Genomic DNA, 14,801 nt, shown 5'->3' on the forward strand with positions numbered 1-14,801 from the left:
AACAGAGCTACGTACGGAACTGTCACACTAAAACAGAGCAACATACTAAACTGTGACACTAAAACAGAGCAACGTACTGAACTGTGACACTAAAACAGAGCAAAAAACTGAACTGTGACACTAAAACAGAGCAACATACTAAACTGTGATATTAAAACAGAGCTATGTACTGAACTGTGACACTAAAACAGAGCAACGTACTGAACTGTGACACTAAAACAGAGCTACGTACTGAACTGTCACACTAAAACAGAGCAAAAAACTGAACTGTGACACTAAAACAGAGCAACGTACTGAACTATGACACTAAAACAGCAAAAAACTGAACCGTTACACTAAAACAGAGCTACGTACTGAACTGTGACACTAAAACAGTGCAACATACTGAACTGTGACACTAAAACAGAGCAACATACTGAACTGTGATACTAAAACAGAGCAACATACTGAACTGTGATACTAAAACAGAGCAACGTACTGAACTGTGATACTAAAACAGAGCAACGTACTGAACTGTGACACTAAAACAGAGCTACGTACTGAACTGTTACACTAAAACAGAGCAAAAAACTGAACTGTGACACTAAAACAGAGCAACGTACTGAACTGTGACACTAAAACAGAGCAACATACTGAATTGTGACACTAAACAGAGCAACGTACTGAACTGTGATACTAAAACAGAGCAACGTACTGAACTGTGATACTAAAACAGAGCAACGTACTGAACTGTGACACTAAAACAGAGCTACGTACTGAACTGTCACACTAAAACAGAGCAAAAAACTGAACTGTGACACTAAAACAGAGCAACGTACTGAACTGTGACACTAAAACAGAGCAACGTACTGAACTGTGACACTAAAAAAGAGCAACGTACTGAACTGTGACACTAAAACAGAGCAACGTACTGAACTGTGACACTAAAACAGAGCTACGTACTGAACTGTGACACTAAAAAAGAGCAACGTACTGAACTGTGACACTAAAACAGAGCACCATACTGAACTGTGACACTAAAACAGAGCAACGTACTGAACTGTGACACTGAAACAGAGCACCGTACTGAACTGTGACACTAAAACAGAGCTACGTACTGAACTGTGACACTAAAACGGAGCTACGTACTGAACTGTGACACTAAAACAGAGCAACGTACTGAACTGTGACACTAAAACAGAGCTATGTACTGAACTGTGACAGTAAAACAGAGCTACGTACTGAACTGTGACACTAAAACCGAGCTACGTACTGAACTATGACACTAAAACGGAGCTACGTACTGAACTGTGACACTAAAACAGAGCAACATTCTGAAATATGACACTAAAACAGAGCTACATACTGAACTGTGACACTAAAACGGAATACTTACTGAATTGTGACACTAAAACAGAGCTACGTACCAAACCGTGACCCTAAGACAGAGGTAAGTACTGAACTGTGATACTAAAACAGAGCTACGTACAGAACTGTGACACTAAAACAGAGCAACGTACTGAACTGTGACACTAAAACGGAATACGTACTGAACTGTGACACTAAACCAGAGCTACGTACTGAACTGTGACACTAAAACAGAGCTACGTACCAAACCGTGACCCTAAGACAGAGCTAAGTACTGAACTGTGATACTAAAACAGAGCTACATACTGAACTGAGACACTAAAACAGAGCTACGTACCAAACCGTGACCCTAAGACAGAGGTAAGTACTGAACTGTGATCCTAAAACAGAGATATGTACTGACCTTTGACCCTAAAACAGCGCTACGTACCTAAAAGTGACCCTAAAACAGATCTACATATCAAACTGTGACCCTAAAAGGAGCTCCTTAGATAGAGAACTTTACTAATTGGCTTTTCTATGTATGTGAATGTTTCTGTAATGTGCCCTGAGACAACTTTGTTGTGATTTGGCACTATATAAATAAACTGAATTGAAAAATAAACTATGTACCGAACCGTGACCCTAAAATAGAGTCCAGTTTCATGAAGTATTCTAGTTTCAGGGTTCGGTTTTAATAAGAGGCCGACCTCTGACAAAGAGAAGTAAAAACAGTTTACCTTGAGGTTGATCAGGTCCACCTGTGAGACAGACAGAAGACAGGTCAGTCAACATCCCAAAGTAAAACTTCTGTTAGCATCATCGTTTCAGCTCGAAGAGGAAATCCACTTCCATCACACCGAGAGCACAGAGGACAAAACGTCTGAGATTTCCCAAAAAATTAATCTAATTTGTTTCCAACTACAAAGTCCAGATGCTTTGAAAAAAATTCTTACTTCTACTTTATGTTCTCTGTTTCTTTGTACAAACCGGATTCCAAAAAAGTTGGGACACTAAACAAATTGTGAATAAAAACTGAATGCAATGATGTGGAGGTGCCAACATCTAATATTTTATTCAGAATAGAACACAAATCACAGATCAAAAGTTTAAACTTGAGAGAATGTATCATTTTAAGGGAAAAATCTGTTGTTTCCAAATTTCATGGCGTCAACAAATCCCAAAAAAGTTGGGACAAGTCCATTTTTCCCACTGTGTGGCATCCCCCCTTCTTCTTACAACACTCAACAGACGTCTGGGGACAGAGGAGACCAGTTTCTCCAGTTTAGAAATAGGAATGCTCTCCCATTCATGTCTAATACAGGCCTCTAACTGTTCAATCGTCTTGGGCCTTCTTTGTGGCACCTTCGTCTTTATGATGTGCCAAATGTTCTCTATAGGTGAAAGATCTGGACTGCAGGCTGGCCATTTCAGTACCCGGATCCTTCTCCTACGTAGCCATGATGTTGTGATTGCTGCAGAATGTGGTCTGGCATTATGGTGTTGAAAAATGCAGGGTCTTCCCTGAAAGAGATGACGTCTAGATGGGAGCATATGTTGTTCTAGAACCTGAACATAGTTCTCTGCATTAATGGTGCCTTTCCAGACATGCAAGCTGCCCATTCCACAAGCGCTCATGCAACCCCATACCATCAGTGATGCAGGCTTCTGAACGGAGCGTTGATAACAACTTGGGCTATCCTTGTCCTCTCTGGTCCGGATGACATGGCGTCCCAGTGTTCCATAAAGAACTTCAAATCGTGACTCATCTGACCACAGAACAGTCTTCCATTTTGCCACACTCTATTTTAAATGACCCCTGGCCCAGTGCAAACGTCTGAGCTTGTGGAGCTTGCTTAGAAATGGCTTCCTCTTTGCACTGTAGAGTTTCAGCTGGCAACGGCGGATGGCACGGTGAATTGTGTTCACTGACAATGCTTTCTGGAAGTATTCCTGAGCCCATTCTGTTATTTCCTTGACAGTGGCATTCCTGTTTGAGGTGCAGTGACGTTTAAGGGCCCGGAGATCACGAGCATCCAGTAGAGTTTTACGGCCTTGACCCTTACGCACAGCGATTGTTCCAGATTCTCTGAATCTTTTGATGATGTTATGCACGGTTGATGATGATAACTTAAAAGTCTTTGTTATTTTACGCTGGGTAACACCATTCTGGAATTGCTGCACTATCTTTCTGCGCAACAATGGTGGAATTAGTGATCCTCTTACCATCTTGGCTTCTGAGAGACACTGACACTCGGAGAAGCTCTTTTTATACCCAATCATGTTGTCAATTGACCTTATTAGTGTTAATTGGTCTTCCAGCTGTTCGTTATATGATCAATTTCCTTTTTCCAGCCACTTATTGCTACTTGTCCCAACTTTTTTGGGATTTGTTGACACTGTGAAATTTTGAATCAACATATTTTTCCTTTAAAATGTTACATTTACTCAGATTAAACTTTTGATCTGTCATCTATGTTATATTACGAATAAAATATTGACATTTGCCATCTCCACATCATTGCATTCAATTTTTATTCACAAATTGTTTAGTGTCTCAACTTTTTTGGAATCCGGTTTGTAACTGAGTATCATCAGCATAACATTAATCAAGCCAAACAAGTTAAAAGAAGCAGACCTTTAGCTAAAATGAGTTAAACAGTAGCTACAACTAGAAAGTTTCTGGAGAAACTTTGATGGGGACTGCCTATTTATTATTAAATTATTATTAATAATAAATATTAATAATTAATAATCCATCCATCCATCCATTTTCTAACCCTTAACCGGGGTCAGGTCACGGGGGTAGCAGCCTAAGTAGGGAGGCCCAGACTTCCCTCTCCCCAGCCACTTGGGCAAGCTCTTCCGGGGGAGTCCCGAGGCATTCCCAGGCCAGCCGAGAAACATAGTCCCTCCAGCATGTCCTGGGTCTTCCTCTGGGCCTCCTCCCGGTGGGACGTGTCCGGAACACCTCACCAGGGAGGCATCCAGGAGGCATCCTAAACAGATGCCCAAGCCACCTCAACTGGCTCCTCTTGATGTGGAGAAGCAGCGGCTCTACTCTGAGTCCCTCCTGGATGATCGAGCTTCCCACCTTATCTCTAAGGGAGAGCCCAGACACCCTGCAGAGAAAACTCATTTTGGCCGCTTGTATCCGAGATCTCATTCTTTCTGTCACAACCCAAAGCTCGTGACCATAGATGAGGGTAGGAACATAGATCGATCGGTAAATTCAGAGCTTCGCCTTTTGACTCGGCTCTCTCTTCACCACGACAGACCAGTACAGTGCCTGCTTCACTGCAGATGCTGCACCTATCTGCCTATCGATCTCACGCTCCATTTTTCCCTCATTCGTGAACAAGACCCCAAGATACTTGAACTCCTCCACTTGGGGCAGGACCTCCTCCCTGACCCGGGGAGGGCACTCTACCCTTTTCCGGCTCAAGACCATGGCCTCGGATTTGGAGGAACTGATCCTCATCCCGGCTGCGTCACATTCGGCTGCGAACCGCTCAAGCGAAAGCTGTATATCACGATCTGATGAAGCCAATAAGACCACATCATCTGCAAAAAGCAGAAGCAGAGACGCAATCCTAAGGCCACCAAAATGGATCCCTTCAACACCTTGGCTGCGCCTATAAATTCTGTCCATAAAAGTTATGAACAGAATAGGTGACAAAGGGCAACCGTGGCGGAGTCCAACTCTCACCGGGAACAAGCCCGACTTACTGCCGGCGATGCAGACCAGGCTCTGACACCGGTCATACAGGGACCTAACAGCCCGTATCAAAAGACCCGGTACCCCATACTCCCAGAGTACCCCCCACAGGGTTCCCCGAGGGACGCTGTCGAACGCCTTCTCCAAGTCCACAAAGCACATGTAGAACGGTTGGGCAAACTCTCACGCAACCTCCAGGACCCTGCTGAGAGTGTAGAGCTGGTCCAGTGTTCCACGGCCAGGACAAAAACCGCACTGCTCCTCCTGAATCCGAGGTTCAACTATACGATGGACCCTCCTCTCCAGAACCCCCGAATAGACCTTACCAGGGAGGCTTAAGAGCACGATTCCCCTGTAGTTGGAACACACTCTACGGTCCCCGTTTTTGAATAGGGGGACCACCACCCCGGTCTGCCAATCCAGGGGAACTTCCCCCGATGTCCACGCAATATTGCAGAGTCGCATAAGCCAACACAACCCTACAACATCTAGAGCCTTAAGGAACTCCGGGCGAATCTCATCCACCCTTGGGGCCCTGCCACCGAGGAGCTTTTTAACCACCTCAGTGACCTCAGCACCAGATATTGGAGGGCCCGACCCAGATTCCCCAGGCTCCGCTTCCTCAGTGAAAGACGTGCCGGTGGGATTGAGGAGATCTTCAAAGTATTCTGCCCATCAACCCACGACATCCCGAGTTGAAGTCAGCAGCACACCACTCCCACTATAAACAGTGTTGGTGGCGTACCGCCTTCCCCCCCGAGACACGGGATGGTGGACCAGAATCGCCTTGAAGCCGTGCAGAAGTCATTCTCCATGGCCTCTCCGAACTCCTCCCATGCCCGAGTTTTTGCCTCAACGACCACCCGAGCCGCATGTCGCTTGGACTGCCAGTACCCATCAGCTGCTTCTGGGGTCCCACAGGCCAAAAAGGCCCGATAGGATTCCTTTTTCAGCCTGACAGCATCCCTCACCGACGGTGTCCACCATCAGGTTCGAGGGTTGCCGCTGCGACAGGCACCAACAACCTTGCGGCCGCAGCTCCGGTAAGCTGCCTCGACAATAGAGGCATGAAACATGGTCCACTCGGACTCAATGTCCCCCACCTCCCCTGGAACATGTTCCAAGTTCTCCCGGAGGTGGGAGTTAAAACTCTGTCTCACAGGAGACTCTGCCAGACGTTCCCATCAAACTTTCACAATATGTTTGGGTCTGCCAGGTCTGACCGGCATCCTCCCCCACCATCGGAGCCAACTCACCACCAGGTAGTGATCAGTGGACAGCTCCGCCCTTCTCTTCACACGAGTGTCCAAGACATGCGGCCGCAGATCAGATGAGACAATGACAAAGTTGATCATCGAACTGCGGCCTAGGGTGTCCTGGTGCCAAGAGCACATATGGACACCCTTATGCTTGAACAAGGTGTTCGTTATTGACAATCCATGACAAGCACAGAAGTCCAACAACAGAACACCACTCGGGTTCAGATCAGGGGGGCCGTTCCTCCCAACCAGACCCCTCCAGGTCTCACTGTCATTGCCCACATGAGCATTGAAGTTCCCCAGCAGAAAAAGGGAGTCCCCAGGAGGTGCATTTTCCAGTACCCCCTCCAAGGACTCCAAAAAGGGTGGATAATCTGAACTGCCGTTTGGTGCATAAGCACAAACGACAGTCAGAACCCGTCCCCCCACATGTAGGTGGAGGGAGACCACCCTTTTATTCACCGGGGTGAACCCCAACACACAGGCACCAAGATGGGGGGGCAATAAGTATGCCCACTCCTGCTCGGCGCCTCTCACCAGGGGCAACTCCAGAGTGGAAGAGTGTCCAGCCCCTCTCAAGGAAACTGGTTCCAGAGCCAGAGCCATGCGTAGAGGTGAGTCCGACTATTTCTAGCCGGAACCTCTCAGCCTCAAACACCAGCTCAGGCTCCTTCCCCACCAGTGAGGTGACATTCCACGTCCCAATAGCCAGCTTCTGTAGCCGAGGATCAGACCGCCAGGGTCCCCGCCCTCGGCCACCACCATAATTAATAATATTAATAATTGATATTAATACATTGTCAATTTATTAATTATTATAAACTATTAATGTATTTGATAATACTAATAATTAATATTAACTATCAATTATTAATATTAGTAATTTTTAATGTTATTATTTGTAATTATTAAAATGAATCATTAATAATTTAAGTTAATTATTATTTTTACTAATTAATAATAATAATAATAATAATAATATGTGATAATAAGTGCCTTCCATGCATGTTGAACCAAAATGGCTCCCGACATTACTCAGTTTCTTTGAAAAGTTTTCTCCTATTCATTTCCTATGGGAAATTTGTCATTTTCGTTAGCAAACTATGTTGCCATGGTAACGCCAATTGCCAACAAAAGTAATAGCACACATCTCGGAGCCGGGCCGGTTGTTTGGATATAACTGTTGTGGGGGTCCACTTTGTGGTTTGGGCCACATTAAAGTTGAAAAAGATACGCTTTTCAGGTGTAGAATAATAAGTGGGCAGTCACCAACTAGTTCCTGGAGTTGATGAAATATTGCGTCTTTGTTCGCAAATTACGTCGCCATGGTAACTTGAAATGCCAATAAAAGTAATCGCACACATCACGGGGCCGAGCCAGTCGTTTTGATATAACTTTTGTGGGGGTAGACACTGTGGTTCGGGTTGCATTAACGGAGATAGAAATGTAGACTCGCTTCCGAGGTGTAGAATAATAGGTGCCTGCCATGACTACAAACTAAGTTGTCTTGACTGAACTCTTTTGTCTCTACCTTCAGGTGGACTAGACCTGGCAGATGCCCTCAAACCAGGTAAAGTTCAAGTGACCCTCGCAGACCACACACAAAGGCTTACAGAGATACACTAGTCCCTTGCTACTCCGCGGTTCAACTTTTGCGGACTCGCACTTTCGCGGTTTTTCAAAGTCAGATTGGACATGACACACAATGAGCAGAATGATGGATGATCTGCACGAGAGGCGTGGCTTGTTTATTTAAAATATATATTTTTAATGATTTAGCATCTGTTGCATCTGTGTGCATCCCACAGGTGCAGGGAAAAGCTCCCTTCTTTAGCGTGTCCTGATCTTGGCTCTCTGCCACACCCACTTCACCTCTGCAATCACACTCATTATCCTCCTGTGTAAATAAGCAATTTAAATTTAAATACTGTAATATTAAAAAAACAAAAACAACAATCCATGCTGCATGGATTATTATTATTTTTTTAATTTACCGTATTTTCCGGACTATAAGTCGCTGATGTTTTCAGTTTGGCCAGTCTTGCGACGTATAGTCGAATCCTGGATCTGTGGACCATGCGCCTCGCTGCCCCCTTCCTTCGCACTCCGGCGGTGCAGGGACAGGCATGGCTGCTGACTGGGACAGACTGCTCAGTGCGACGCGACCGCGCCGCCCAGGCGAAATGAAGCTGTTCTCACCATTAAAGTGCATTTATTAAGGAAAAGTTAAAAGGATACAAACCTTTGCTATAATGTCGAGCAAACAAATAATTGTTTTTAGGTGTTAATCTTGTTCAATTTTGAAGAACGGCAAAAGCAAGTCTTCCTGTGCGCGCTCCAGCGGCCGCCAATCGATTTTTGGCACAACACTGGCCAGTGTGACTTATACTCCGAAGGGACTTATTTTTTAAATTTCTGTGTTTTTCCAGAGAATTTCCACTTTTATGCGCACATTTCTGCGTCTTTCAGCCTAATTGGGCACAATTGTGCTCTCTCCACTTTCTTCTGGTAGCTTAGGCTTCTTTCTGCCATTTCAGCTACATTTCAGCTATTTATTAATTTAAGGAACCATTCCACCCACGGTAAACGAGGGACTACTGTACTCACTAAAGTACAAAGTACTCTTAACTTATGAAGGAGTCTCTTCAGGTATGGACCTTTTGTCCATTCTTGATGTCCAAATGTCTCCGGCTCCTTCAGGTTGGACGGTTTTGTTGTGTCAAACGGTCTTTAAATCAAACCAGAGGTTCTCAGTTGGACTGAGGTCTGGACTTTGGCTGGACTAGTGCAGAACTTTTACCTGGTCCTTCGTAAAGCAGCATAGTGTTGGAAGCAGGAGAACATGGATGATAGGCTGATCTGCGCAGAGTTCAATTCAAATCCAGATGTTGTGATGTTTACTAGGGGTGAATAATTTTAATGAAGTCTTCCAGCCTGCAGGGTGGTGTTATCAAAGATGCAGAAAAAAACATTTGATTCCTTTTTACAGATGACACGCTGACTGTAAAACCCAATAAACTGTTGCAGATTTCATCTCTGATTTCTTTGTTTCCACAGGCCCCACCCCTAAAATGGACAACCCCCCCAAAGTTCCTCCAAAGAGCGGGGGAGGTGAGTTGGTGCTGGTGTTTTTATCAACTTACTTCCTGGAATCAGCAGACAGGATAGTGAACCTAAACTAGAAAGTTCCTGGAGAAACTTTGACGGGGACTGCCTATTTATTATTAAATTTTTATTAATAATAAATATTAATAATTACTAATATTAATAATTAATATTAATACATTCTCAGTTTATTAATTATTATAAACTATTAATATATTTGATAATAATATTAAATATCAATTATTAATATTAGTAATTATTAATGTTATTATTTGTAATTATTAAAATTAATCATAATAATTTTAGTTAATTGTTATTTTTACTAATTAATAATAATAATAATAATAGGTGATATTAGGTGCCTTCCATGCATGTTGAACCAAAATGGCTCCCGATGTTACTCAGTTTCTTTGAAAAGTTTTCTCCTATTCATTTCCTATGGGAAATTTGTCAATTTCGTTAGCAAAATATGTCGCCATGGTAACGCCAATTGCCAACAAAAGTAATGGCACACATCTCGGACCCGGGCCGGTCGTTTGGATAAAACTGTTGTGGGGGTCCACTTTGCGGTTTGGGCCACATTAAAGTTGAAAAAGATACGCTTTTCAGGTGTAGAATAACAAGTGGGCAGTCACCAACTAGTTCCTGGAGTTGGTGAAATATTGCGTCTTTGTTTGCAAATTACTTCGCCATGGTAACTTGAAATACCAATAAAAGTAATCGCACACATCACGGGGCCGAGCCGGTCGTTTTGATATAACTTTTGTGGGGTAGACGCTGTGGTTCGGGTCGCATTAACGGAGATAGAAATGTAGACACTCTTCCGAGGTGTAGAATAATAGGTCCCCAACAATAATTAAAAGTTGCTGTCTGACACCAGAGCCACTGGTCACATGGTTACCACAGGGTTGTGTTCTCTGGACCAGAGTCCAGCTGGTTCTGATGTGATGCTGAAACATGATGACCATGGTGGTTTTGCTTTCTTTCAGGCGGGGGAAGTTTCGATGACTCAGACCTGTTTGATGTGGGAGCTGGAGACTACAAACCTGATGGGGGTCGCTCAGGAGGTAAGACCTCAGCAGGACATCCACCATGTCCACACTTAGAGTAAATTGGGCTGCTGCTGATGCTGCTTGGTGTTCCAGCTCCACCTGCTTTATCAGAAGAGCTGACTGATTGTAGTCAGGTTCACAGCAGAAGGTGCTGCTTGTTAAGAACAAACTGACCTGTTTGGTTTCACCGCCTGGGCCGAAGCTTTGTCAGCAGCTAGCTTCTGGAATTATTCATGAGGTGCTTCTACGTCTGTCACGATAACAAATTTTGCTGGGTGATTAATTTTCTCAGAAATTATTGCGATAAACAATAATATTGTTTGAAATTTGACAGTAATTAGTAATTATTGTCAAATTTAAGAAGAAATGGTTAATTTGTTTTGTATGTAGTACTTTTTTTGACCACCGGATGACAGTATATGACTGTTTGAACTGAAGGATGGATAGTGAGGGAGCAAGCAGCGTGTCTCTTTAAGAAAAATGGGAGGGAGGCCCCTTGCGTGACATGGGCTTCTCTCCTTTTTTTTGGTTCTCAAAATGGCGGATGCTCTGTGTGATTTGAGCTCTTTAGCATAACATTAGTCACACAAAGCTTTTAATTAAAAAAATCAGTAACCAAGTTCTCGCTTCTTTTTGCAGAGAAAAACAAAATTTGACACTTAGGGCACGAGTTTCAACCATGAATTTTGGAGCTTTGACAAGACGCAGGTTTTTTTTCCCCATGGTTGGCCCGTTAGCTTAGCGTCATAGCTTAGCTGCTATTAAAGATCCAAAAACAAGATTTTGGACAGTTAAAATGGATTTTAAAGAGTAAAGAGAAAGGGAGGGGTCAGTGAAGAGCACCGGAGTTGAGCCTTTTGTCATCCATTATCTTCAGTAGAAAGAGAGAGTCACGAAGAAACGACAAAGCTGATAAATGAAAATGAGGTCACTTCACCACTTGCTCTTTCCGAGGTCGAATGCGTTTCCCCTCCCCTCCCGCTCCGCTTTGCTTTGCTGCTCTGTCTTGTATGTGAAACTGCTTCTGAGCCTCTCTTGCATATCTTCTGAACCGTAATTATGGACTTGATTTAATCAGTTGGTCCCTCATCACAATTTACAACATTTCTTCAAAAAGAAGACCGGCTTTAGGCGAGCCAATTTACCCTGTTGGCACGCAGGCAGCTGGATATCTCATCGACTTGGAAGACTTGATGATGTGTCTATCTCTGCTGCCATTTGTGGATTTTAAGGATACATATTTAATTGGATTTACGAAAACTGGTTCCTACTTTTTGATTTGGCTGGTTGCTGGTTTTATCTACAATCAAGGAAGTCGTCAGCAGCAAATTTGGACCCGATCACACTGCTTGCCTTATGATGGCTTGGTTTGTGCCTCGAGTGCCCAGACTCATATGCTTTGAGCAGAGTGAATCACACCTCTGGGATTTTGCTCGGGCACGTTCCGTCGGTGTGGCCATGTATTTTGGACATTTTGGAACTGTTTGGACCAACACAGACTCAAGGTAGATGTCATTAAGTTCTGCATGTGCCCAAAACAACTGTGTATTTATCTGAATTTGGCTCCCCTGGCTGGCCTTGAAGGTCACCTTATCTGAATTTGCCTGGAGAACATGTAATCTGACGTTCTCCCCCCCCCCTCCCATCGAGGAATTTCCAACTGATAACCAGAGGAAACCAGCTGAATAAACATTGTGTCATCATTTCAGGACTTTTTGATTCCCAAAGGCATTGTCCTTGGCCATTCCCCGACTTCCATCGAGAATGTTTACGGATCTCACCAGAGGGAACTGGTTGATTATTCCATACTTATCAGAACTCTTACAGTGCCCTCGAGAGCGTCTATGGACATTGCTCACCGCTCTCATTGTCTCCCGTCTTACTGTCGAGTCTGACTTACTGCCAGCAATGCAAACCAAGCTCTCGCACCGCTTCTATAGTGACTGAACAGCCCGTAGCAACGGGCCCCCAATTCCATACTCACAGAGCACCCCCCACAGTGTACACCGAGGAACACGGTCGAATGCCTTCTCCAAATCCACAAAACACATGTAGACAGAATGGGCAAACTCCCATGACCCCTCGAGGACCCTAGTGAGGGTAAAGAGCTGATCCAGTGTTCCACAGCCAGGACGGAACCCACATTGTTCCTCCTGGATTTGAGGTTTGACCAACGATCGGACTTGCTTCTCCAGTACCCCTGAATAGACCTTACCATGGTGGCTAAGGAGAGTGATGCCCCTCCCCTTTTTGAAGAGGGGAACCACCACCCCAGTCTGCCAATCCAGTGGCACTGCCCCCAATGTCCACGCGACGTTGCAAAGGTGTGTCAACCAAGACAGCCCCACAATATCCAGAGCCTTAAGGAAATCAGGGCGAATCTCATCCACTCCCGGAGCCCTGCCGCCTCTGAGCTTTTTAACTACCTCGGCGACCTCAGCCACAGTTTGGACATGTCCAGTTCAATTCAGTTTATTTATATAATGCCAAGTCACAACAGAAGTCATCTCCAGGCATGAGACAGTAGTTTGGTCATGTCCAGAGGAGGGACAGTGGGTATATTGGTGTAAGGATAATAGAAATGCAGCTGCCAGGAAAAAACAAAGTTATATGGATGCAGTTGGAGAGGACATGGAGGTAGTTGGAGACAGAGGATGCAGAGGACAGAGTGAGATAAAGGAAGATGACTCGCTGTGGAGACCGCACAGTGTAGCTGCATTTACTACAGCGTGCAGTCTCTGGACATTATTACCTGCAGTGTTCCCTCATTGCGGACTGAACTTGGCAAATGGGCCTTCTCTTACTCCGCTCCTGTTTCCAGGAATATCTTGCATAAAGATCTGAAGCTCTCAACCTTGACCTCTCTAAGTGACTTCAAACAACTGCTAAATTCATGGCAAAAACCAACGCAGACATGTTCTTGTTTTTAGAATTTTATATCGCTTTAAAATGTAGCTGTTTTTTTTTATATATAATTTCTTCTTCTTCTTTTACTTTTTGATTTTAATGCTTTTTACATGAGTGTCTGTTGTTTGTACCTCATCTGTGTTCTTTGTTTAAAACAGGTCTCTTGTAAATGAGTCCCCCTGACTCGATGAGACTAACCTGCATAAACAAAGGTTGAATGAATGAAAATTTAATCCAACAAAGTTAAGTCTGGTCATCTGGACAGATTCTTCTTGGTTGAATAACTGGAGTAACCAGCATAACTGGTTTGTCCACTTTGAGATAGTGCTATTTACGGGACTGAGTTCGTGGCATGGCCTCAGACTGATGAAGTTTTTGGATGAAAGACGAAATGTTTCACCCAAAAAGAGTCTGTCCAGATGACCTGATTTAACTTTTTGGATTTATTCACCTCATTGATTGAGCTTTCATCAGGATATAAATAAAATTTGGAATAAGGCTGTAAAATAACAGACAGACAGTGTGTGAGAGTGGGTTCTGTTCTACTGTGTACTTTTTAAAGATTTAAAGAGAACAAAACTTTGCAGAAACTAACTTCTTTTTATTACTCTGCACTCAGGTCGAGCAGTGGACCCTGGCAATGATCCTCAGGGTATGTTCTTGATACTTATGTTTTTATTTTATTTAAACATGCAAACAAAAATAAATTCAGTTCGGTCTACAGGTTACAAACAAAAAATTAATTCTTTATGTCATCAATAGAAATGGTAGTTATAATTTCAGGATTTGTGCATACATATACATCAGTACTTATATACAATATTTAAAAAGTAATGCAGCATACAAATAAAAAAAACATTATAAACTGCAACACAGAAAAAATAGTTCATAAAATGTTGGTACATTGTGTAAAATGTATATAAAACAGGCTATAATCGATATTTTATTTACAAACCGGATTTCAAAAAAGTTGGGACACTAAACAAATTGTGAATAAAAACTGAATGCAATGATGTGGAGGTGCCAACATCTAATATTTTATTCGTAATATAACATAGATGACAGATCAAAAGTTTAATCTGAGTTAATGTAACATTTTAAAGAAAAAATATGTTGATTCAAAATTTCACAGTGTCAACAAATCCCAAAAAAGTTGGGACAAGTAGCAATAAGTGGCTGGAAAAAGGAAATTGAGCATATAACGAACAGCTGGAAGACCAATTAACACTAATTAGGTCAATTGACAACATGACTGGGTATAAAAAGAGCTTCTCAGAGTGTCAGTGTCTCTCAGAAGCCAAGATGGTAAGAGGATCACCAATTCCACCATTGTTGTGCAGAAAGATAGTGCAGCAATACCAGAATGGTGTTACCCAGCGTAAAATAGCAAAGACTTTTAAGTTATCATCATCAACCGTGCATAACATCATCAAA

At 43.3% G+C, this 14,801-nt stretch overlaps 1 protein-coding gene across 1 annotated transcript; it reads left to right on the forward strand.

The window, feature by feature from the left end:
- Nucleotides 1-7,840: 7,840 nt before the first annotated feature.
- cd99 (CD99 molecule) lies at nucleotides 7,841-14,019 on the forward strand (the record flags this gene model as incomplete). Its single annotated transcript, XM_037696846.1, is given in 4 exon segments — nucleotides 7,841-7,873; nucleotides 9,361-9,414; nucleotides 10,398-10,475; nucleotides 13,987-14,019. Coding segments are annotated over 4 exon segments (198 nt in total), but the record flags the coding sequence as incomplete, so codon positions are not given.
- Nucleotides 14,020-14,801: the final 782 nt, after the last annotated feature.

This window comes from Nematolebias whitei, chromosome 24 (genome assembly GCF_014905685.2).
Source record: "Nematolebias whitei isolate Nwh7 chromosome 24, NemWhi1, whole genome shotgun sequence".
NCBI lineage: Eukaryota > Metazoa > Chordata > Actinopteri > Cyprinodontiformes > Rivulidae > Nematolebias > Nematolebias whitei.